Source organism: Cebus imitator, unplaced genomic scaffold (assembly GCF_001604975.1).
Source record: "Cebus imitator isolate Cc_AM_T3 unplaced genomic scaffold, Cebus_imitator-1.0 Scaffold50, whole genome shotgun sequence".
NCBI classification, from domain to species: domain Eukaryota; kingdom Metazoa; phylum Chordata; class Mammalia; order Primates; family Cebidae; genus Cebus; species Cebus imitator.
The window spans coordinates 5,884,862-5,909,409 of record NW_016107365.1 but is presented as its reverse complement, the minus strand read 5'-3'; the positions used below and the strand labels follow the sequence as shown (position 1 = coordinate 5,909,409).

Genomic DNA, 24,548 nt, shown 5'->3' with positions numbered 1-24,548 from the left:
GGCCCCTGAACCTAAGCACACAGAAAGTGTGAGCAGGGGTTTTGCCATAGCCACATGGTGGCAGCAGAAAGTTAACACCTGGACACAGAAAAAGACAAAGGACAAAACATAGAGCCGGAATAAGCTGGAACAAGGCCCACACTGAGTGAGCTACGTTTGTGACTTTTGAGAGGTTTACAACTTTGACAAAGGAGGGAGAGAAAAATAGGGACCATGATGGGTAGAAAAAATCCATTTTAACCTGTCATTACATGTACTTTCCTTTTGAGGATTTCAAGAGGTAAGGGAAGACTGACTTATTTTTCCCAGTTAGGGTCCAATACCCTAATACTCCCAATACTGGGCGCTGACCTAGGACAGAATAAACCCAAAAATGGATGCATCCTCTTGGTATTCTCAATTCTACCTCAAAGACAGTGGAAAGCAATTTTGCTGGTGGCAGGGACTGGGGACAGAGAAATGAGGGAAAAGGAAAACTCCCCAGCACCAATATGTGAGATGGCTGGGGCTCCCTTTCAGATTTCTGGCAAGCTGGAAAATCCGTTCTATCTCTGGCTCATGCCACAGTCATATTTCATGTCTACTAGAAGAATCTCATGACACATCAGTTGCCTGTGATCTACATTACATATAACATCTTTGACACAGGAAAGGGCTGATGTAAATTGTCAAAAGACTATACGATGACATGTAATTCAATAATGGCCCAAACTTCACCGGTCTATCATTTTGCTCTGCTTTTCATTTCTGTCCTCATCATGCTTCTCAAAACCATCTTGTCTTCCCAGCCTCACAATCAAGGACAAATTCCTGACTGCAACATTTACTTTTTCTGTCTTCCCACTTCATCTCACTCATCCCTGCGGAAGTACCAGTATTCCTTGCTCCTTCAAGGCCATGCCTAAGAATTAAAAGTCTTGGGGAGAAGGGTACTGCACCGACCACGGCATCTCAATCACTGTGGCAGATGCACCGTGGCAGGAAGTTGGCCTTGGCAAGAATCTCAAGCTATTACTATAGAGTTGGGATCAAGATAGAGGTGATTGGCCTAGGTGAGTTTATAAGCAGAGAGGTGCCTTCGACTTCCACTGCAGACAGTTCTGACATCTTGTCTCTCTACCTGAGGCCAGTTCTAGCCCTGGGCAAGTCAGTCCAATGAATGTTGTTGAGAACCAGCTGCAAGCTATTACTGCCCTACTGTCCTAAGTACAGAGTTTACAGGAAACTCTAACATGCAAAGCCTTCTCTCAGCATCATGCACCATTTTTGAAGATCAAGACATCTTATTACTTTGACCATTTGCTTCCAGGCTAGTTTTTTTGTATTCCACTCTGCCAGCCTGAGTTTCTAGCTCAATGAACCCTTGTCCTGGCCTGGTATCCTAACTCTGGTGTCCTTTATCTCTTAGTCCAGATCTCTGGTAACTCTGGATTTTCTTACCTTCATGGATTTACTCCTGTACCCGAACTCTTGCCTCTCAGACATGTTATTTCTAAGGAGGCTTTTGTTTTCTGTTTCTTTTGACTTGAACTATTCCAGGCCTCTCTCTTATATTTTTGGAAACTAACCACTTTTTCACCACCTCCACTGGCGCCATTATCTCTTTCTACAATTCTTGCAGTGGCCTTCATAAGTCAGTTCATGTCACTCATCTGCCCCAAACCCTTCAACAGATTTCATTTTACTCAGCAAGCAGACCAAAGCCCTTTCAGGGCCCACTCTGACCCCATGGCTTCTTACCCTCCACCTTGGTCATTCTGCTCCAGCCAGACAAGCTTTGCCTCTCTTCCAGCTGTCTCCCGCACCTGCTGTTGTCTCTGCTGTGAATGCACTCTCTCCAAATATCTGTCTGGGTCTTTGCTCACACGTCACCTTTACAGTCATATCCCCCTAGATCATCCTACTTACAGTTGTAACTCTCTTTACTCCAGCATTCTCTATGCCCCATGTAGCTTTATTTTTCTCTACAGCACTTAGCACCATCCAATATGCTACATCTACTTATCTATTTACTGTCTTTCCCAAACTATTATAGAATACAAGGTCTATCAAGGCAAAACTTTCTGTTTTGTTCAATGCTGTCTCCCAATGATTAGAATAGTTACTGCCACATGATATGCATTCCATAATCATTTTTTTTGAATGAACTAGTGAATGACCTCTCAATCCCCAGCTCAGGTATCTTTTTGGCATCCGAACAAAAATATTCAAATGCTGATCAGACAGCCCCAACTTGACGTGAAAACTCAACATATCCAAAATGGAACTTATTACCTTCTTGACCACAGCCCAGACCCACTGTCCCTCCTGTGTCCCAGCCTCAAATTGTCATCGTGCTTCTACAGGTGGTTTTTAAAATTAAAAAACATAAAACTGCCATCTCCATTCACTCACCCGCACACGCAGAAACTGGAATCATCCTTGACAACCTCTTTTCTTCCCCCAACATCTAATCAAGCACCAAGCTTTGTTGACTTTATCAGCTCTAAATATCTGTGAACATGATGAATGTTGACTTCTCCCCTTGCCCACCTACGTTTTTCTAGTCCACATCACCATCATCAAGTGTCTTCACCAGCCTCCCTGCCTTCTTTCTGTCCATTAGAGGGAGCTCTCCAATGGCCAAGAATGATCTTGTCCTTTTCTCTAAGACACCTCAAAGTCTCCCATCCCCACACAATAAGGCATGTGAAAGAGTCTTCATGACTTGTTCTTTGAGTAACTCTTTTCCTTCCAGAGCTTGTTAGGTGGTATTTGCTCTCATGGAAATGTTGTTTCCATCTCTTTGACTGGCTATCACCTACCAGGTCTCAATTAAATGTTACTTCTTCCAAGAAACCCTCTGAAGCTCTGATCATCATGCACTTCCTACATAATAACCCTGACCACACTATATTGCAGCTGAAGTTTACTTGTGCTTAAGAGAATAAACACCACCACTGATTTACTCATGGTTGTATCAGAGGCGCTCAAAAAAATAGTTGAGTAAATAAACGAACTATATTAAAATTCACGTTGAGATGGACTAGATATACTTTGATTTTTCTTCTTGATAACCACAACAAAATACCTTGGACATTATATATAAAACAAACAGAAGAAGACTCTGAAAGATAGAGATAAAACGCAGAACCTCTAGGGAGCTTGGGGATGAGTTCACTGTGTTTGCTTTCTAGTCCATAGAACTCAGACTTGGAACTGAACAAGCTGGAAACCCAGAAATGCCAATAGGCACAAAGAAAAGCCCCAACCAAAGCCTGCTCTCTCTAGCCCAAGGACCAGGGAAAGGGCAGCCTAGCAAGACAGAAAACTTTTAGATAATAACCTCTCTCCTCAGACCAAACACCAGGAAAAAATTGTAGCTCAAATGCCAGCTACATCAGCAAAGGTATGGTGGGAGCCTAGACTTCCACCCTTGTGAAACTTACAAGGCCCTCGCAACACCACCACTGGGGTGGTGTCAGAGAAGGGTAAGAAAAGAGCTAGGACTTTCATTCCTGCTGGGTGGTAATGAGCTCCTCTTTTCCTCCCTCCCATGGTATCATGGTATCTATGATAAAGAAGGGAGTGTGGACTCCCAACCCTCCCAGCAGTAAAGAGAAGGCCCACTCTTGGGTGTCAATGGAGGCTAAGTGGAGTACCTGGACTTCTACCTATATCCGGTAATAATAAGGCAATGCCTCCCTTTTCTTGCCAGAGAAGAGACTCTTCTCTACAAACAGAGAATCTTCTCTATTTGTAGAGGAGGATCTACAATCTACACTACAATCTGCAATCTACAAATGTGGTACCTGGTTTTAGAATTTCCACAATAGGCTCAGAGCAGTAATCCCTCACTTGCCCCAGATCACGCTGGATCTCATCTATCTTTTAAATATTGGCTTCTTTATGAATTTCCAATTGTTATATTCAGGTTATTAATTCTTTTCTGTTTCAACCCTCTCCTGCCCTCAGTTTATCATTTAAATGTGCATATGGTACTTCTTGCTGTATAGAATTTAAATTTTGTTTTACCCAGAGAATTCTTTTTGAGGTCATGCTTATAACTAGTAGCTAAAGTTTTAGGGAATATAAATTTGTTTTTGATTTGCTGTCCAAGGGTATAATTTCCCACCTTTTGCATAGTTAAATCCATTGAATAACAAATCACACTTTAGTAATAATCTCCAGCATTAAATATATGATGTAAATAAAGAATGAATATTTGGTCTTCATCCCCAGTTCCCAGCACAGAGCACCCTTGGATAAGAGTGTCTTTTGGAGCCTGGCACAATGGCTCACACCTGTAATACCAGCTACCCCAGAGGCTGAGGCAGAAGGATCGCTTGAGGCCAGGAGTTTGAGACCAGCCTGGGAAACACAGTGAGAACCCATCTCTCTCTCTCTCTCACTCTCTCTCTCTCTCTCTCTCTATATATATATATATATATATATATATATAAAGGCCATATATATATAAAGGCTAAATATATATATCATATATATATACGATATATATATTTAGCCTGGTATGGTGGTACACATCTATAGTCCCAGCTACTTTGGAAGCTGATGGGGGAGGATCACTAGAACCCAGGAATTTGAGGCTGTAGTGAGCTATGATTGAGTTACCGCATTTCAGCTCTGGGGACAGATTGTACCTCTGGGCAACAGAGGGAGACCCCATCCTTTCCTCTCCTCACCCCCAAAAAAGAGTATCTTTTGTAGGCTAATGAGATGACTCTTGGCTGAGGGGATCTTAGATAGCATCTGGATTGGGCAGGTCTCCAGAAAAACAAACCATATGTCCAGAGGGATGGTATTTTCAGTCCCCCTTCCAACTTTTTTTTTGTGCCCCTTAAATCATCATGTCCCAATCATTGTGCAGGTTCTCTCTAATTTGGGGAAAAAGCTAGGATGTCACCATGCATCTGTTTTAAGACTATGATTGTTATGCTCATTTTTGATAGTGAGGTTTTGAAGAAAGGAGGATGTTAATGGCATTTGCAGAATGGAAAAATGGTTGTTACATTTTTTTCAGCACAGAAGAGTGCTATTCAATAAGGACATCTAGGTTTAATTCCAAAATTTCCCGCCTCTTTATCAAACGATCTAGGTAGGAGAACTTATAAAAGACACAAAATTAATAAAATGGGCATACAAGAGGGCAAATCAAGGTAAGGAAGAGCAAAACAAATATCTGGACCATGAAGATTTAGCATAGGCACAGGCTCTCTGGTTCCTGATTGCACAACACAGAAGGAAATGTGAAGAAATACATAATTTTTATCATATGAAGTGAGGACACGTAACAGTTTCTCATGGATGGAGGAATACTTTGTGCATTTGAGTTGTCAATTAATTTTTGTATTATTAGATGTGGGGAATATTGTTATTGAAATGGAATATGTTAGGTGCATATAAAAATATAAGTTTATTAGTGTTAGTATGGCTATAGTAAGGGGGGTGACGAGATTATTATTTTTTGTATTATTTTTTGTGTGATTCCTAGGACCCAACCCCAAGATGTTCAGTCTTCATGGTGGACTCTGAGTAAAAGATGTGTCCTATAATGAATAATGTCCTCCTCAGTGTTTTCACAGTAAATGCAGTTGTAATCCTGATAGAGATTGGATATGTGCCCCACCCAAAACTCATGATGAAATGTAATCCCCAATGTCAGAGGTTGGGCCTGGTGGGAGATGATTGCATCATGGGGGTGGATTTCTCAGGAATGGTTTAGCACTATGCCCTTGGTACTGTCCTCACAATAGTGAGTGAGTTCTTGTGAGATCTGGCCATTTGGAAGTGTGTGGTGCCTCCCCTTGCAATCTCCTGCTCCTGCTCTCTACATGTGACGTGCCTGCTCCCCCTTTGCCTTCTGCCATGACTGGAAGCTTCCTGGAACCTCCCGAGAAGCAGATGCCACTATGCTTCCTGCACAGTCTGCAGAACCATGAGCCAATTAAAAACCTCTTTTCTTATAAATTACCCAGTCTTGGATATTTCTTTAAAGCAATGCAAAAACAAATGAATACAAATCCCTAGTAAAATCAAAGGTATAATATGGAAGGTGTAAGTCTGTAATGCGGTTGATAAATGTGGCTTACAAGTGTTATAACTTTCATAGCACTTTGAATATACCTTAAATTATGTTGCCCAAAGAATTTTGACTGAGATTTTGGTAGGAGTTGGCTGTTCAATGGCTCAAGAGGGGCCTGGACTCATTGCCCCATTCTGATCATTAAGGACAGATTCTAGAAAGTGGGCAGGAAGTTGGCTGTGCTTACGTTCTCTGATGAAAATTACAGTGTGCTGTGGTTTGAATATTTGCACACCTCCAAAATTCAATGCTTAGACTTGCATTGCAGCCCTCCCACACTTCACTCCCTCTCCACCTCCTCTCACACAGTCTTTTCCTCTAATAACATTTTTGCATGTTTAATCCCATCCTGAAATCTGCTTCATGGAGGACCTGAACTAATACAAAAATACAACTTTTGTTGTTATTTCAATTGATATTTAACCTTTCTGACAATATAAACACTGTAGGTCCTTGCTTCTCATAGGAAGGACCTGATCCATTTCAATTTATGAGGGTTTATTTTTTTTGACAGAGTTTCGATCTTGTTGCCCAGGCTGGAGTGCAATAGCATGATCTTGGCTCACCACAACCTCCACGTCCCGGGTTTAAGTGATTCTCCTGCCTCAGCCTCCCAAGTAGCTGGGATTATAGGCATTCACCACCATGCCTGGCTAATCTCATACTTTTAGTAGAGATGGGGTTTCTCCATGTTGGTCAGGCTGGTTTCAAACTCCCAAAGTCAATTGATCTGCACCTCAGCCTCCCAAAGTGCTGGGATTACAGGTGTGAGCCACCACACCTAGATGGGTTTTTTTTTAAGCCAGACTTTTGCCCAAGGTGAATGCTCATCCTTCTATTCCTTATGGCAGAGGGATAAGCAGCTGATTTACCTAAAACGGTATCACACTCTTACACTGTAAAAGAAAAAGGAAGAAGGATATGACCTAGCCTTGCTTTAACATTGAGGGGGTTATTTTATTATTTTTTTTATTTTTTGAGACAGGTTCTCTCTGTTGCCCAGGCTGGAGTGTAGCAGCACGATCACAGCTCACTACAGCCTCTACCTCCTGGGATCAAGCAATTGAGGGGCTCATTTTAAATGTATAGTGTAATCCACATCTAAGTCCTGTTTGCAAAATGAGAAGCTGATGAAGGAAAGCTCAATGAAAGCTGCAGAGTCTTAATCTTGCTTTTGGCAGCAGCCGCCCTGGCATCCACCTCAGGGCCTTGCCCACAAAGACAGAGAATTAACATTTGTTGAATGAATGGAGACACCATGCAAAGATTGTATGGTTCCCTTCAGAGCCTAAATATTTAATATATGAGGCACTGAGGGTCTGAACTAGAATATTTGATAAGCAGACATTCAGAGTTGAGTGTCAGGTGTTCTGCAGGAAGATGGATGGAGGGGCACCTATAGGGTTCTGCAAGCTCAGTAATAGATGTTGTTGAAGATGAAATGTAAGTTAGAGTCAGGACACGCAGAGAATGCGCCTCTTTGGGGCCAATAAAAAAAGGGAATGAGCCCAGAGGAAGGACTCAAGATCAGTTGCAAATTGATATCCCAAATGTTTTGGCGTGGTTCTAGGAAAAAACCTTCCTCCTAAATTTCAAAGTCCAGGTAATACTGACTCCATCCTCTAGCACAAAGGAATTCTATAGCAACAAAGCATAGGAGTTGTACATGAAGGCAAAGGTCATTTGTCTTAGCTCATGTCATACGGTAAAGCAGAGCTTCCTTAAGTCAGCTATTCAAGCTGCTGAAGCTCTACCCCAAAGCCCTAGCCCTTTCTCTGATACAAGACACAGAGTCTCTGTGTTTCCACATTGGAATCAATTGTTGTTGTTGTTTTGAACAGTCTTGTTCTTGTCACCCAGGCTAGAGTACAGTGGTATGATCTCGGCTCACTGCAACCTCCACCTCCCATGTTCAAGCAATTCTTGTGCCTCAGCCTCCTGAGTAGCTGGGATTACAGATATCCGCCATCACACCTGGCTCATTTTCTTCTATTTTTAGTAGAGACAGGGTTTCACCATGTTGGCCAGGCTGGTCTTGAACTGCTGACCTCAGGTGATCTGCCTGCCTCAGCCTCCTAATGTGCTGGGATTACAGGTGTGAGACACTGCGCCCGGCATAATCGTTTTTTATAACTAGAAATGTGTTGGGCTTTTCTCCAACAAACCAGGAAGGTCAGAAAATATGTTCTAGAGACCTCTTTGTGGTTGCTTAATGCGGCGCTCATGTAGACACACCTGCAAATCTAAGGAAATGACCCTCTAAGGACTGGTTAGCCATTTAGAATGTGGGCCAGGATAGGCTATTAAATTCTAATCCTCACTGCTTCATTACAGCTTCCTCATATTATTAGCCTACAAACTAAGTTAAGGACACAATTAAGTTCCTTCACTGGCTTCACTGCCCTATTAATTCCTGTTAGCACTTATATTCCCCTATATTTTCTTTTAAAAATATATGAGTGGAAACTGCAACTTTGTGAATTCAGATATTTTTGGATTTTTGCCTTCCTGAGGAAGAGAGAGTTTAGCTTTTTGTTCTAGTTTGAGACGGAGTCTCATTCTGTCACCCATGCTGTCGCCCAGTGGCATGATCTCCACTCACCGCAACCTCTGCCTCCTGGTTTTAAGTGATTCTCCTGCCCCAGCCTCCCGAGTAGCTGGGATTACAGATGCCTGCCACTACACCTGGCTAATTTTTATATTTTTAGTAGATAATAGGTTTCACCATGTTGACCAGGCTGGTATTGAACTCCTGACCTCAGATGATCCACCTGCCTCGGCCTCCCAAAGTGCTGGGATTACAGGTGTGAGCCACTGCACCCAGTCAGTTTGGCTTATTTTAAAATAATTTTTTAGTGGTCCCATGGGGCTTGGAGTGCCTCTTACTAGAAGCTCATTTCAACATACCTCCGGTCTGTGGGGTACAGTTCCACGGTGACCACATCAAGCGAGTTCCAGGCCGAGATGGTCAATCCATTGTACAGACACAGCATGCCTATCATCATGGATTCACTGGTGCCGAACCAAAGGAAGAAACAGCTGATCCCCGAAAGCACCATAGAGCCACCTGCCAACAATGCAGACAAAAGGCTGGAATGTTTCCCATCATCTTCATAAAGCAAGAACCCTTGGGTCCTTGGGATCACTCAAGAAAGCTGAATTCTAAGTGGAAGCTTAGAACGGGCTCCATAAAGCTGAAGAACTGGTGCATTCGCCTGAATGAAAGGCTCTAACTGCCTTTGAACACAGAAAGTACGAAATGCATATCATCTATTACTCTGCTACGTAAATGGGAAAATATACATTGGTTACACATAATTAGTTTTTCAGCTGTTAACTCATGAAAACCACTCAAATGAAATGTAATTAGACATAATTTTCACTATAATTTAGTCTTAATGTAAGATCTAAGGGATTTCTCTTCATTGGATGCAAATCCCTAATGGCTGGGAGTACAGTGAGAAACAGGGTCCCTCTGGATTTTATTTGACATGAAACTGGGTACATACCTAGCATTGTTAAGCGCCCAATTCTGTCCATCAGGAGAGCTGACACAATGTTCCCTGGCAATACTGCCAATGTCCCCAGAAAGTTGACAAAATAAATCCAGTAGGCACTGTAGTCATCATCAAAGGTAATTTGACATCCCGTCTTGTTGTGAAAAAATGAGCAGTTTTTAAATTCACTGTCAATGAATTTATATGGCTCAAAATCTGTAGAAACGACAACAAAGACAATTCATCAAGTTCTTACCAAGCATGCACCAAATAAGAAAGCCGACTGAGAATTCAGAGAGGAGTCACAGTATTGTAAATTCCTCAAGGGCTTTCAGGCCTGTGCTGGCTTGACTTTTTGTGTCTTTTGGCCAAAGCATAAGATCGAGTCTGGGTCTTCACATTATAAAGTAGCTGAATGATGAGATACCTTTATTGAATAAAGGAATAAATTAAATTAAGGGATCCAGTTATCTTCTGATTTCCTATAGTTGGCCTTTGCTAATTATATTACTTGCTTACTCTTTTACAATATTACTTTGTTGTAATTATCAGGTTACATAAAGACCATCATTATACTACTAATAGTGTCCATACGACAATTATAAAAACAATTTGTTTCAAAATGTGCATGGGCTGGGTGTGGTGGTTCACACCTGTAATTCCAGTGCTTTGTGAGGCTGAGGCGGGGGGGGTTGCTTGAGGCAGGAGTTCAAGACTAGCTTGGACAACAAAATGAGACACCATCTACACACATACACACACACACACACACACACACACACACACACACACACACACACAAATAATAATTTTTTATTTGAGCCTGCAGTGAGCTGTGATTGCGCCACTGTACTCCAGCCTGAATGACAGAGCAAGACCCAGTCTCTAAAGGAAAAAAAATTTGAAAGAGTCAGCCTTATTATTGCCATTTTATGAGACTCTAGGACAGAGAGAAGGAACAAGTCTTTCCTGAGGCTGAATTTATAATTTAAAGTCTATTGCATGAATCTACTGAGAAACAAGAGTCAGCCTCATTGAAGGTCACCAGCATTCATTGCTCATCTTTTCTTGCATTTGAAACCATCCAAACAGTTGCAGATGGTGGTGGTTTCTGCTAAAAGGCTGTGAGAATCAAAACTATCTTCCTTGCTGATCAAGATCTGACAAAATGTTGGTCTTCTGAAGTTTAATGGGTTAGAAGACAGGTAGATAGCACTGCTTAAAAAACAAGAAACAGAAAGACACCTGACCCCTTTTTCCTTTGGAGCTAGGCAGAGCTGGTTCCTGTCTGAGCACCAAGAAGACAGGTCTGGCAACAGGGCAAATGCTGATGCTCCTGCCAATGCCAGGCTCTTATGCTGGGTTCATTTTACAGGACACACAGACCAATGTTTGGGACTGGGAAAGCAGAAAGCACAGGCTTTGAGATCAGATAAATCTGGGTTCAAACATCTGCTATTCCTAGTTCTATAATTGTGGACAAATTACTTAATTTTCCTAAGCCTCAGCTACTGTGAAAACTAAATGAGATAATGAATGTCTAATAATCTGGAATAGAAAACAGTATATGGGTATTCAATCAATGCTTGTTTCTCTCCTTTTTTACCCCCTCCTGGGAGTTAAAAAAATACCCATTATATGGATTGAGCATAGCCACATGTTGTCTATCTCTGTTGGCTATAGAGTTGAGGCACTTAAACACCAGATTTTGAACTCAGGATTATCAAAACAAATAAACTACAGGTTACCTCTTTGCTTTAAAAATGTATTCCCCAAGGCTGGGCTCTGTGGCTTGCACCTGTAATCCCAGCATTTTGGGAGGCCAAGGCGGGTAAATCACCTGAGGTCAGGAGTTTGAGATCAGCCTGACGAACATGGAGAAACCCTGTCTCTACTAAAAATAAAAAAAAATTTGCCAGGTGTAGTGGCGCATGCCTGTGATCCCAGCTATTTGGGAGGCTGAGGCAGGAGAATCCCTTGAACCCAGAAGGCTGAGGTTGTGGTGACCTGAGATCATGTCATTGCTCTCCAGCCTGGGCAACAAGAGCAAAACTCCATCTCAAAAAAAAAAAATGTGTTTATCAAAGGATTTCTTGTTGTTGTTGTCAACTTTTTAACTTTGGCAAGCTCCATTTGCATTAAATCTGACAAAGACAAACGATACAAGCCAACCTTTGATCCGACCTGATTTAAGGAACTTGCTCCATTTATTCTTTAATACCCACTTGCCATATAAGTCTCTGCCCACACTATCACGGTCATCATAGCGGGCCCTTTGAAGAGGCCTCAGGTAGAGGCAGTGCTAAGCAGCACACTTACCTGTGTTGTCAAAAACAGTATCAATAAACGTGCAGTTCTTGAAGTAGGTGTTGAGTGAAGTCACATCCTCAAAGGTGCAGGACTTAAAAATGGAGTCTTTGAAAGTTACAGATTTGAACTTGACCCCTACAAATCTGCCCAACACACAAAAAAATTCATATCAATCAATGGCTGTGTCCATCAAAGTTCAAAGCTAAGTCAAACAGTTTTAGAGATGGAATGTCCCACTGTGGACTGTCTTAATTATAAAGAACACAGACTTCTAGGTTTTCTTAGCCCTCTGCTTTTTCCCTTTTTCCTCATCCAGGCTGTCCTTAGGCTCTTTTGTTGCTTACCAATATTATTTTTTCACCAGGAAAAGTGATGACACTCCTAACTTCCCTCGGCTTTTTGCAATGTTGGTAAAAATTTTGTGGGATATGCAACTGAAGATAGTTTGGGGATTACCTGGGGCTATTCTTTATTTTTTAATCGTATTGTCTTGTCTCTTCACATATATCTTTATTTGAATATTCTCTATTTGGGGTTAATGCCTCTAATTTAAGGATGTCCTCCCACCTGATCTTTTAATCAAATTATTTTTCCCTAGCTGAAAATCCAACTCTTCTTGATTCTAGTGTAGGGAGCTCCAATTATCCTGAAGAGAAGGCCTGAGAATTCTGTTTCATTTATGTGACGCATAACTGACTTGGGGGTGAAGAAATTCACAGGTGATACTCATTTCCAGGATAATTTTTCTTCTTACAGCCAACAGAGAGTCCTCAAACCAAATAGAATTATGAGAGCTCTGCTTATTTTTAGAAACATGATACCTATTCAGACACATTTTTGGGTGTTATAAGGGGAATTCTACGTGGTAGAGATGATAATAGTCATAATAATAACATCTTAGAAGAATCCATGATTCAGACCTTATCAGCACTGATGAGGACTCCCAACAGACACAGATAAATATTCATTAATGCATCTTGGTATTTTATTAAGAGACTATGAATGTACACTTAGCCAGTCACTGGGAGGAAAATGCTTGTTCTCCTGGGGAAGGAATTATTATGTCAATACCACTCTTATTAGGGGCAGAAGGGGATTTATCCTTCTAGGTAAGTGGGCTGATTTAAAAGTAATTTACTAACTATTGAGTACTTCCAAATTTATTTTCTCCCTAATACCCAATTACATGTGTTCGTTCAAAATGCACTGTGGCCTCACAGACCAATCAGCTTAAAAAAAATCATTCTCATGGTATATTACCTGGAAATAATAATAATAATCTTGTTCCAATCCCCACCCCAGGGACCCAGAGTAAAAACATCTAAATGCACCAAAAGAGGCTAAATAATGGCACATCTTTAAAAAGTTATCCATTTTTCTGTCATGGAACTGAATTTGGAAAAGGGAATCAGTTTTATTTTTTGAATGGATAATATATACACAGAGTACACATGGTGCACAATTTGAAAGGCTGAAGATGGAAAAAGTGAGTCTTTTCCCATCAACCTCCAGGCCACAAGTTCCTCTGCCCAGAATAACCACTGCTGTCAGTTTCTTGTGTGCTCTTCCAGGAGCATTCTGTGCATAAAGTAGACCTGCTTTATCTCCTTCTGGTCTACCTTGGAGGTTACTCCATGTCAGTGCATAAATAGTTGCCATTTTTCTGATGGGGAATAGGAAAAGTATTTCTAAAAAATGAGTCTGTTAATGGTATTTCAAATTTTTCTGAAGGACAAAAAATATTTCTATCATCTTTTAAAATAAATGTGTAACATATATGGTTCACAAAAATTTTAATACTATTAAAATTAGTAATCATTATATTGCTAATGTAAAAAGTTCTAAGCAGTGACTGAATATCCAGTTTAGAACTCTAACAAATATTACTAAAAATATGACTGTCAGAGACACAAACATATATTAGAAATTTCTAATGGAGTAACAATACTTTTCAAAGTCAATTTTCACCCTGGCATCACAGAGCACTTGACTTTCTGTGAAATATAAGTGCAGATTCAAGTCAGTATTTTACATGGGAGACTGAAGGTGATCCTACTTGGCTTAGATTATGATTAGTTCCTTCACTGAATTGCTAATTCGAACAATTACCTCCTAGTTAGTAACCCTCTTTTCCATTACACAGATCATAAGAATCTCACTTAATTCTTTTTCATATTTCTAAACTGGTTTTTGTTCTGGGCAACTTTGATTATTTTAGAGTTTTACTTTTATCACTTTTGAAATTGGGCCAATTTCCTAAGAATGATGTAAACCATCATGAACTTATACAGGCAATTATTTGTTAAGGCAACAAAAATGCTTGGATGTAAATAAATACTTGGTCTATTCTTTTCCCTTTCTAAAAGAATGACCCAGAACCACCTCCCTGAGTCAGTTCTCTCTTGTCACCAAGAAGTATTTCAGATCCCATAAAGGAGACCCTTTCATTTTCAAAGTCCTTTACTTTGGGAAATGATTCCGTTCTCTAATGAAACTCTTCCTGATACAATTTAACCCCAATTCTGGATTCAACATAGTGGGGAAGGGTGAACTCTGAAAAGTGGTTCTGTTTCTCAGGAATAGAAGACTCATATAATCACATTTCGGATTTCTTCTGTGAATTAAATAATCCTGTAGCCTGTCTTATTTTCCCATACTCTTTTCTCTTCCTTAAATTATTTTTGTTGCTCTCCAACATTGCTCTAAATTTCTTTCCACACCACTACTTAATAAATTTGAAGCAACTCAGTTGCAAAAACAGCTTTAAGTAACAAATACACTTGTACCTTTTATTTAAAGACCATTTGGAAGTATTGAAATTCACCATAAAAATGACTAAATGTACAAACTAAAACAAACAACAAAAACTATGCATGTTTCCATGCAGGGAAGGCTAAGAAGAAATTAGTTTTTGTGAATAGATAGCAAATTAAATTATTTCAAGTTTCTAGACCTTCCATTGTCGTATTCCATTCCAGTATGAATCTGATTTTCCATTGTAAAGTTAATACTGAAATTTGCATATTTATCTCTCTGCACATTTCTGGTTAGCAATGCATATTCATCGGATTGCAGATGTTTAATGACATCAGGGAACCAAACAGATAATCCATAGTACCTGCAAAGACAAAGAAATGTGAGTTTGTAAAGGCGCTAGCATGCCAGAGGCAATGAGCACCTCCCTGATGTTTTCAGAGTGGTAATAGTTGGCTGAGTCTCTACAACATTATGAGTAAATTACCATACAGCAATTCATGTGCCCCTCTCCCTCACCATTAATTTGCAAAAATCAAGCTTGAGAGACGGCCTAGATTTATCTGGAGAATCCAGCTGAAGAACCCCAGGTATGTAATTCTTAAACTTTTTCTTTGGAAAGAGACATGCAGAAAACATCCCATCCTATGCCCATACACAGTGCCTGGTCTGAACGTGTCCTCCCAAAACTCATGTGTTGGAACTTAAACCCTAATATAATAGTATTAGAGGTGGGGGATTTAGGAGGTGATTAAGTTATGAGGGCAGAGACCTCAATAAATGAGACTAATGTCCTTATAAAAAGAGGTGTGAGGGTGCTGCCTCCCTCACTTTTTCCCTTCCATCCCTTCTACCACATGAGGACACAGTATTTGTCCCCTCTGGAGGACTCAGCGACAAGCTGCCATCTTGGAAGCAGAGACTGTGCCATTACTGCACAATGAATCTGCCAGCAGCTTGATCTTGAACTTCCAGCCTTCAGGACTATGAAAAATAAAATTTCTATTGTTTACAAATTACCCAGTGTGGTATTTTGCTATAGTGGCAGAAATAGAGTAAGACACCTGGCATCCTGGCCCCAATATCTTTCTCATCATTCTGGGCTGCTCTGAGAAACTCTCTCTCCTAGTCTGGTGGTGCAAACTCCTGGATCCAAGCATGGTGAGAGCCCTTAAAGGATGACTTCTTTTGCTAATGGAAATCTTTCTTGGTTCCTACACTACTGTGATACTGCAAACCTGGGGGTGGAGCACCAGTTCCCAAGGTAGTTCAAGGCTGTGAAAAGGACACTCATGTTATTCTCAGAAATTCCAAGTTATTTCCCCTTTCTGCCTCTTGACTGCTAATGTTCTATTCTAACAGCTGTGTCATGCTGCTGTGATGTTCAACACAGAAGCTACTAACCACATGTGCCTACAATGTGCAGTTGAGATGTGGCTAGTTCAAACGGAGATATACTATAAATATAAAATACCACAGGATTTTGAAGACTTACAAAAAAAAGAATGTAAAATTAGTTGCTAATAATTTTTATGCTGCTCATATATTGAAATGATACTATATTTTAGAGAGAATGAATTAAACAAAATGCATTGAAATTAATTTCATCTGTTTCCTTTTACTTTGTGTGTGTGTGTGTGTATGGCTACTAGAAAATCTGAAACGACATCTGTGGTTCACATGATATCTCTTTTGGACAGTGCTGTTGTAAAGTAGTACCTCCCAAGGTAAGGTTTCTGGACCAGCAGGATCATCATGCCCCACAAACCCAGGTTCCAGTGAGGCCTGATGAATTAAAAAGTCTGGCGGTGGAGTCCTCCAGGGATTCTTCTGATGCACTTTCAAGTTTGAGAAGCACTGCTCTGGTCTATCTCCAGTGATGCTTAGCTACACAGGAAAACAAGTGGGTCTGGGCATAGCCTTTGCAGGAGGATAGGCTGGGCCTGAATCCTGGTCTTGTCACTTAGTAGTTGCATAAACTTGGGCCACTTAATTAAGCCTCAGTTGCCCATCTCTACTATCAGAATGATGGGAGTATCTACCTTCCTGGGTGATGGCTCAGTTTAAATGGGATGTGAAGTACTTAGCCCATAGAAAGTGCTCAGAAGACAATATGAGCTTTTTTTATTTTTGAGTTGGAGGTTCGCTACAGGCATGCGTCACCATGCCTGGCTAATTTTTCTATCAGTAGAGATGGCTAATTTCTTCATGTTGGTCAGTCTGGTCTTGAACTCCTGACCTCAGGTGATCCACTCACCTTGGCCTCCCAAAGTGCTGGGATTATAAGCGTGAGCCATTGCGCTCAGCCAAGTTGTTCTTATCATCATTGTAATTAGGATTCCAGAAACATCTGTGCCTCAGGATTCCCACCCCTTTTCTTCATAGATCATGAATTAATGACTATGGGGGTGTTAGGGTGGTTACTGAGGAAGAAATGACTTAGGGGTACAACGTCTATGGCATTATTCTCTAGTCACACACATGGAGCACAGACCTTGAAATGGCAATAATGAGGGGGGCATATTACCCTGAAATGTCCATCATCAATGATGTGAAGGACTTTGGCTAAGTTTTCATTTATTTAGTAAACATTTACTGAACATGCACTAAATACAAGGCACTACTGAGGTTCCAGGGACATCGCAGTAAAACAAATCATCAAGCTTAAAAACTGATCAATAACGAATTAGTAAACAAAATAAACCAGATAATGATTATTCCTCTTTACACCCTGACAGCAGGACTTCCTTCTTGCTTATCTTTGTCTTCTCTGTCCCTAACACTGTGCTTAGGTACAGAGTGAGCACTTAATATAGGTTAATTTTCAGTCTTCCCTTCCTTCAGAGATTAATAGATTTTCTAGAACTTGGGTGGGAATGACTTTACATATTTTAAGTCAACCCTCTTTCTTTAGAAATGAGGAACTGAGGCTAAGTAATGTCCCCAAGTCACAAGCTAACTAAGTCACCCAGCAGAATGGGCTGCTAGGTCTCCTGACCCCCAGCTTCCTTTTTTCTCCATATTCCACCTCCTCTGGCACTGAGAAAGAGAGGTCATCTTTGCCTGCTTTGATTTAGGTATGCTAAGAGATGAAACTTGCAACGTAAATGCTAGGCTCTATAAGGTGCTGAGATCCTGCTGACCTGAAAGTGTAGGGTATTATCTAATGTTTCTTTTTTAAACAGCAAATTAGGCAACAATAGAGTTGTATACACACATTCTAAAGTGACTATGTCAGTAATTAGCAAATAAAATCTTGATATTTTCTCCATAATTCCTCTTTTCCTAGAAAACATATTGGCAGTTTTATTCATTTTGGCAACAACTATTTATTGAGCTGCTATTATATGCAAGGAATATACATCAGTGAACAAGACATAAGAAAACTATTTATTTTTTTGGAGATGGGGTCTTGATATGTTGTCCAGGCTCAAGGGCAGTAGCTATTCACAGGTGTGATTATAGAACACTGCAGCCTCTAACTCCTGGAGTCAAGCATCTTCCACCTCAGCTTCCAGAGCAGCGTGGAATATAGGTGGATGGCACCACACTCAGCTTTGAACAAGGCAGTTAAAAACCCCTGTCCTCATGGAGCTTCCAGAGAGGGAAGCCAGAGCTTTATTCTTTATTCAGAATAAAGGAGTGTTTTACATATTAGAAGGCAGAAAGTGCTGTGGGGTAAAGTAGAGCTGAGAAGGGGATATGGAGTGTGGAAGGGCTGCAATTTTTTAAAAGAGAGAATGACATCACTGAGAAGGTGATATCGGAGGGAAGACTTGAAGAGGGTAAAGAAATGAATGAACCGGACAGACGTCTGGAGAGGAGAGCAACTCAGACAGAGGACCACTGCAAAGGCCTGAGATGGGAACTAACTGTTCTAGAATGTTTAAGGAAGAGCAGAGAGGCTGGTATGGCTGGGGCTGGGTAAAGGAGGAGAGGACAGAGGAGAAGTCATGGGCAAATTATCCAGGCTCTTCCTGGATTTTGCAAATACAATTAATTGGTTTTGCTACCTTGGCTTTACAACAAAACAAATAAAATAATGGTTTATGAAAACTGTAACTCTCAGCAAATCTAATCTGAAAAAAATTTTCTTTTTTAGCAGGTTAACAGCATCAAGCAGTATAAGAAAAGAAAGCAGCATGGCTGGGAGTTACAATGCAGACATTGAATGATTTTGCTCGCCAAGAATTTAAATATCACTTACCCAAAGGACAACGTGAACCAAACAATTGTAAGCTTTATTGTATTATCCCTGACTGGGTAGCTGAAGCATCTCATAAATGTCAACCAAATCTGTGAAATATTAAAGAGTCAGTTTTCTCATACAGTTACTTAGTCAACCCCACTCCCTGACCCCTTCTACCAAATTATAAAAAAAAGCTGACTTGTCACTGGGTTGAATTCATTTCACCTTAAAATGTAAAAGCCAAAGGCAATCGGAATTTTCATTCTTCAGCTTCCTGGAGTAACTCAAGACTTGAAGGCACTTGGCCGCTGCCAAGACTCCTGGCCTAACACCTTCCCTTCCCACAGATGGAAAGTATTGGCTAAATGCTGGTAGAGAGGGATCCAATTACCAACAGGAAAGAACCTCACTCACAGGACACATTCAGTAAACCCCTCTTCTGACTAACCTCAAATGCAATATTTGACACGCAGGTCATCATGGGACTTGCTACTTACTCCGTACAGCTCCGTGCGGATCCGAACAAAACACCTCCTATACCATGTTCCTGTGTCACTTTCAATTTCAATCAGCTCATCTATTTGTTTCGGAGTTTTTATTTTGTTTACCTGTAGAGAGAAACAGAGCAAAGTGCTGAGTTACCTTCTCCGAAGTTGCTGAGTGTAGGCTCACAATTTGTTTTTATAGGAGCAAAACCTGACTCCAGTAAGAAGTAGGCGGTATTTGGTAATCACTTCATACATACATGAGACCACTGGCATAAATTACAGATCCAAACAGTACCTAGAAGAACTGAAGAAGGAATGAGTGAGCGGGAAAACCACAGAGAAATGGGGGAACGGCAAGTAGTAATAGAATAATATGTAATCAAAACGCCCTCCCTGAATTATTACTACAAAGACATATTAGCAGACAAAACATCAAGGTAAGTTAGATTTTGGATTAAGAATTATTTAGCTTGGACTAAAATGAGTGTACACATTTTTCTCTGAAACCTACTTATTTGATGAATTTGATCCCTAACTGTAGTTCTGAAAGTGTCCCATCAAATTTTTATTCTCCGAGCACCACTTCCAGTCCCTTCTTCCTTCTCCCACAGCCTAACTCACAGTGGCTAGTCAGCAGATAGCCACAGGTAGTCATGATTCAAGAGTAAGTGAAGGAGTTTTGATGGCAAGCATCAACGTGAATTTCTCAGCCATGTCAGAGAAATAAATGATAGAGGTTCAGCACGAAAAGTGGCATCTAAGACTCAACTTAGCCTCTTTTTTGCTAAGGACGAGAACCACAAAAGAGGAGAAGCACAGAGAATGAATCCTGAAAACAGAAAAAAGGGAAGAATGGGTCCTTTGTGGACCTGGCCTGCCTTCTCCTTGCTAATCGAGATTTACCTGTTTTTGATAAATCTGAGGACACGGAAATGTAAACACATTACCCTTGCCAGAGATTTGAACAGGTTTTTCTGGACATCCTGCCAACATCTAAAGTGGCAACACTATTGGCAGTATACAGGTAGGTACCTAGGTCAGTTTTGGACAGAGGTGACTTGGAGACCATTGGCATCTTTCAAATTATATCAAGTAGGCAGTAGCTTCTTTCTGGCTAGGTAAACAAAGATGACCGTACTTAGCAAAAACAATCTCTGAGTTAAATATGGAATTCCAAATCAAATGCAGTCAGCTCAAGATAATCCACGTAGGAATTATTTATTTATTTATATCATGGGATAATCTTAATCCAACATACTACTTTTGGGAGGATTCCTCTTTTTCACTCATTGATGTTTGTTTGTTCATTTATTCATTGACACCCATGCAGGATGCAAACATAGGCCGTCATGTGGCTCCAAATAGTTACCATACAAAACAAAAAAGTATTCTAATGGGGATCTATGTAAGATGGGAGGGAAATACTGCTCAGAACAACCTATTTAACCTGGAAGTGAGAGAGAAGGCTTCAGGAACTGCAGGCTTATAGAGAAATATGCTGTCTGCCATGCATGTAACCTGCTTGGAGGACATTCCAAGTGAGAGAAATACCATGTGCAAACAAACGTCCAGAGGTAGGAGGGAAAATAGTGTGCTGGGCAACTGCAGAGTTTGAGATTCCTGAAGGATAGCAGGAGGTCAGAGGGCAGTGAATAAGGAGGAATGCACCAAATCAGCAGTGGTGTAGTGATATTTAGGAGGTAGAATAATACAACATAGTGGTTTCTTATACTGAAGATAAAAGAAAGAAACAGGATAGTTTTCGGGTTTAGTGGTGTTGGTGGTACCTGCTGATGAAATTTAGGGCAATGATGAGGCTAGAGGACATGTTAGGTGATAAATTCAGATTTAAAGATGTCACTTCCCCCCACACCTCGCTGCCCAAAGATGCCATTTTTGAAGGGCCTATGCAATTTAGAATGATGTCCACAAGCCCTTCAACCTGTAGGCCTGGATCTCAGGAGATTTGTGCGTTAGGAGACATGCAGGAAATAGCTGAGATCAGATAAGTGTATACAGTTAAAATGGAAGTTAGCTGAAAATGAAGTATTGGAAAACAATATTTAAGGCAAGGGCACACTAAGAAGAGCTTCAGAGGAGACCTTAGAAGGGCCAGGCATGGTGACTCCCACCTGTAATTTCAGTCCTTTGGGAGGCTGAGGCTGAAGGATCACTTAAGCCTAGGAGTTTGAGACCAGCCTGGACAACAAAGGGGAGTCCCTCGTTGTTAATTATCTACAAATAATTAGCCAGGTATGGTGGCTAACGCCTGTATTCTCAGCTACTAGGGAGGCTGAGGCAGGAGGATCACCCGAGCCAGGGAGGCTGAAGCTGCAGTGGGCTGTGATTGCAGCATTGCACTCCAGCCTGGACAATAGAATGAGACCCTGTCTCAAAAAAAAATAAAATAAAATAAAATAAAGGAGACCTTAGGAAAATGCATGCAACTTTGCTGTACTATTGATTTAAAAAATAAAAAGATAAATTTGTCATGGCAGAATCATGTAACAACTTTGAAAGTCACAAATAAATGACTTGGAAATTATCAGTCACTTTTGGAATGTACCCATCTTATTCTCTTCTAAACTTCATATAACAAAATGAACACAGATCACCATTAGTGGACTTGGTAACTCCACCCTTTTGGAAGAAAAGGCAGGTAAGTAGAGCAATGAGGCCCTACAGAGGCACCTTCTCAGAAGGTCTTTGGTAAACAGAGGGTTTATCTTCATCTGGCTGAGAAGAAGAATTAAGTGGTGTTGTATATCCAGATAATGTCTCAAGATTCTTCCAGCTTTATAATCCTTTAAGTTAAATTTTTTCCTTCTATTGTACATCTATTCAAAAGAAGAGAGCAAAGGCTTCCAGAACTTAATTGAAGATATCTATTATTTATCTTCATTTCTCCATTACACTGCAGAGAAAATTCTAGTTAAGAATTTGTGATAATTTGGGTAGAGGCCAAATTGCAGTCTATCTTTACGTTATGAAAAATTCATTTCCTAAATAAAATGAAATTAATAAATAAGATAGCAGGGGACTATTTAATCAGAAGTGATTTCATGTGTTTTAAGAACTGATTGATACTATGTATAAGCCACTGAAGATTTTATTTAGGTTCCCACTTACATCTTACTGTATGTCCCTCCAGCTGATTGTAGACAAAACATTTTTAGTCTAATTATATGTGGGAAGTAGAAAAGTTCCTTTTTAAAGTTTCCTTCCTTGTTAAAGAATAAGTGTGCTAATAACTTTGTTAAGCCCTATCCTAAGTAGCTGTTAGACATGCTATGCTTACAGGCACGTAGAACATTCTATGTCCTTGTACTTTAACCAAGATATCTGTGCTGGACGTGATCACAGGCATGCCCGAGCTCTCTGTTGCTTTTACCTGTTTAGAAAAGTTTTAAGTTGTTAGCCAGTAGGGTTTTAGTTTAGATTATGGGGTCTGGCTCCAGCCAACGGAGATCAGACACAGCAGTAAGGACAACCCCAAATGTGTAAGGAATAAATTTGTCTGTTTTCCTTTATTCATTGTACTCTTGTGGCAAGATGGCTAGTGAGAATATCCTTCCTGCAGTCCAGGAAGTAAAAAATTACATTGCTGAAAGATCCTTTGTCTCAGTGCTAATTCTTCTTCGTGGCACCGAACATCCATTTCCAACATTATATGATTGTATATATTGAAATATTTAAAGCCATTGATCCTTCCAAAACATTTCATGCAACCAATTTAAATTAATTTAGACTGGCTTTCCCCTTGGAGAATCAGCTTTGTAACTAGAGATAAAGGAACGTTCCACGCAGAGGGAACAGCAGCGTGGCAGTGCTGCATAGAAAGTCAAATGGTGAGAATCAGGAGCTGAGGGATGAGTGTAGCTGCAGAGAGGGGAACTAGAAATCAGGGAAGAGGCTGGGAGGGCCTCAGTGTTCAGAGGGAGAGTTTTTGTCTTTATCCTGAGAGCAATGGGAAGCTTCTACAATGTGGAACTGGGGCATGTGTTATATATGTGTGTGCCCATGTATGATAAAATGATATATATAGTTTTGGAACTATATCTCTGATTCCTTTATACCTTTATGTTCATGTCGAGCCATATCAAGCTAAAGCCACATTCTTGGATTACCTTTCTGTGGCTTCCTACATAGCTATCTTCCTTTACTAAATTCTGATTAATTATTGACCTAAGAAATGGCCATGTGTGAAATGTCTGCCTTTATGTAAAAGTGTTATTGAAAATAATGTGCATTATATTGTTCAATATCCCTTATAATAAGGCCTTTGAATAAACTTTTTACAAATTAGAACAAGATAAAATTGACCTTTCCTGAAAAGCAAATACAATGCCATTTATTTTATATAAAAAATGATGTAATTCATTTAATTTATCCTTTGCCTTGATTGTCGGGTGATATGGTTCGACTGTGTCCCCACCCAGATCTCAGCTTGAATTGTAGTTCCCATAATTCCCAGGTGTTGTGGGAGGGACTCGGTGGGAGGTAACCGAATCATGGGGACAGTTACTCCCATGCTGCTGTTCTCGTGATAGTGAGTTCTGACACGATCTGATGGTTTTACAAGGGGTTTTTCTCCCTTTTGCTCGGCATTTCTCCTTGTTGCTGCCATTTGAAGAAGGACATGTTTGCTTCCCCTTCTGCTATGATCAGAAGTTTCCTGAGGCCTCCCCAGCCATGCTGAACTGTGAGTCAATTAAATCTTTTTCCTTTATAAATTACCCTGTTTCAGGTATGTCTTTATTAGCAGGGTGAAAATGGACTAATACATCAGGAAACCCAGAGGTTAGTTTTACATTCAGTTATACTGCTTTGACCCTTAGTGTAATTGTTTTCTCACTTACTAGATCCTGGTTTTTTTTTTTTTTTTGCTTTTAATAAATAATTTTACTATTTACTATGTATTCCAAGGTTAAAGGCCTCAAGGTGGCCTTAACAGAGGGGGACATCTCTAAGATGTCTCTCTGATATCTTAGAGAAAAGGTTATGGGGCTGCTGTGAGTGTACACCTTTGTGGGGGCTGAATGTCACTTGAAAAGGTGTGACCTGGCTGGGCGAGGTGGCTCACACCTGTAATCCCAGCACTTTGGGAGGCCAAGGCAGGTGGATCACCTGAGGTTAGGAGTTCGAGATCAGCCTAGCCAACATGGTGAAACCCCATCTCTACTAAAAATACAAAAATTAGCTGGATGTGGTGGCATGCGCCTGTAATC

The 24,548-nt window shown here is 40.5% G+C and overlaps 1 protein-coding gene across 1 annotated transcript in view; it reads right to left on the bottom strand.

The window, feature by feature from the left end:
• The window catches only part of SV2C (synaptic vesicle glycoprotein 2C), a 249,318-nt gene that overhangs the window by 15,933 nt on the left and 208,837 nt on the right, over positions 1–24,548 (bottom strand). Inside the window, exons 6-12 of the mRNA XM_037738201.1 lie at positions 22,619–22,711; positions 19,330–19,440; positions 18,851–18,939; positions 14,843–15,007; positions 11,899–12,032; positions 9,592–9,795; positions 8,990–9,149 (exon numbers count right to left, since the gene is read on the bottom strand). Of these exons, the coding sequence (XP_037594129.1) occupies positions 8,990–9,149; positions 9,592–9,795; positions 11,899–12,032; positions 14,843–15,007; positions 18,851–18,939; positions 19,330–19,440; positions 22,619–22,711 (956 nt within the window). The remainder of the gene's footprint in view (positions 1–8,989; positions 9,150–9,591; positions 9,796–11,898; positions 12,033–14,842; positions 15,008–18,850; positions 18,940–19,329; positions 19,441–22,618; positions 22,712–24,548) is intronic.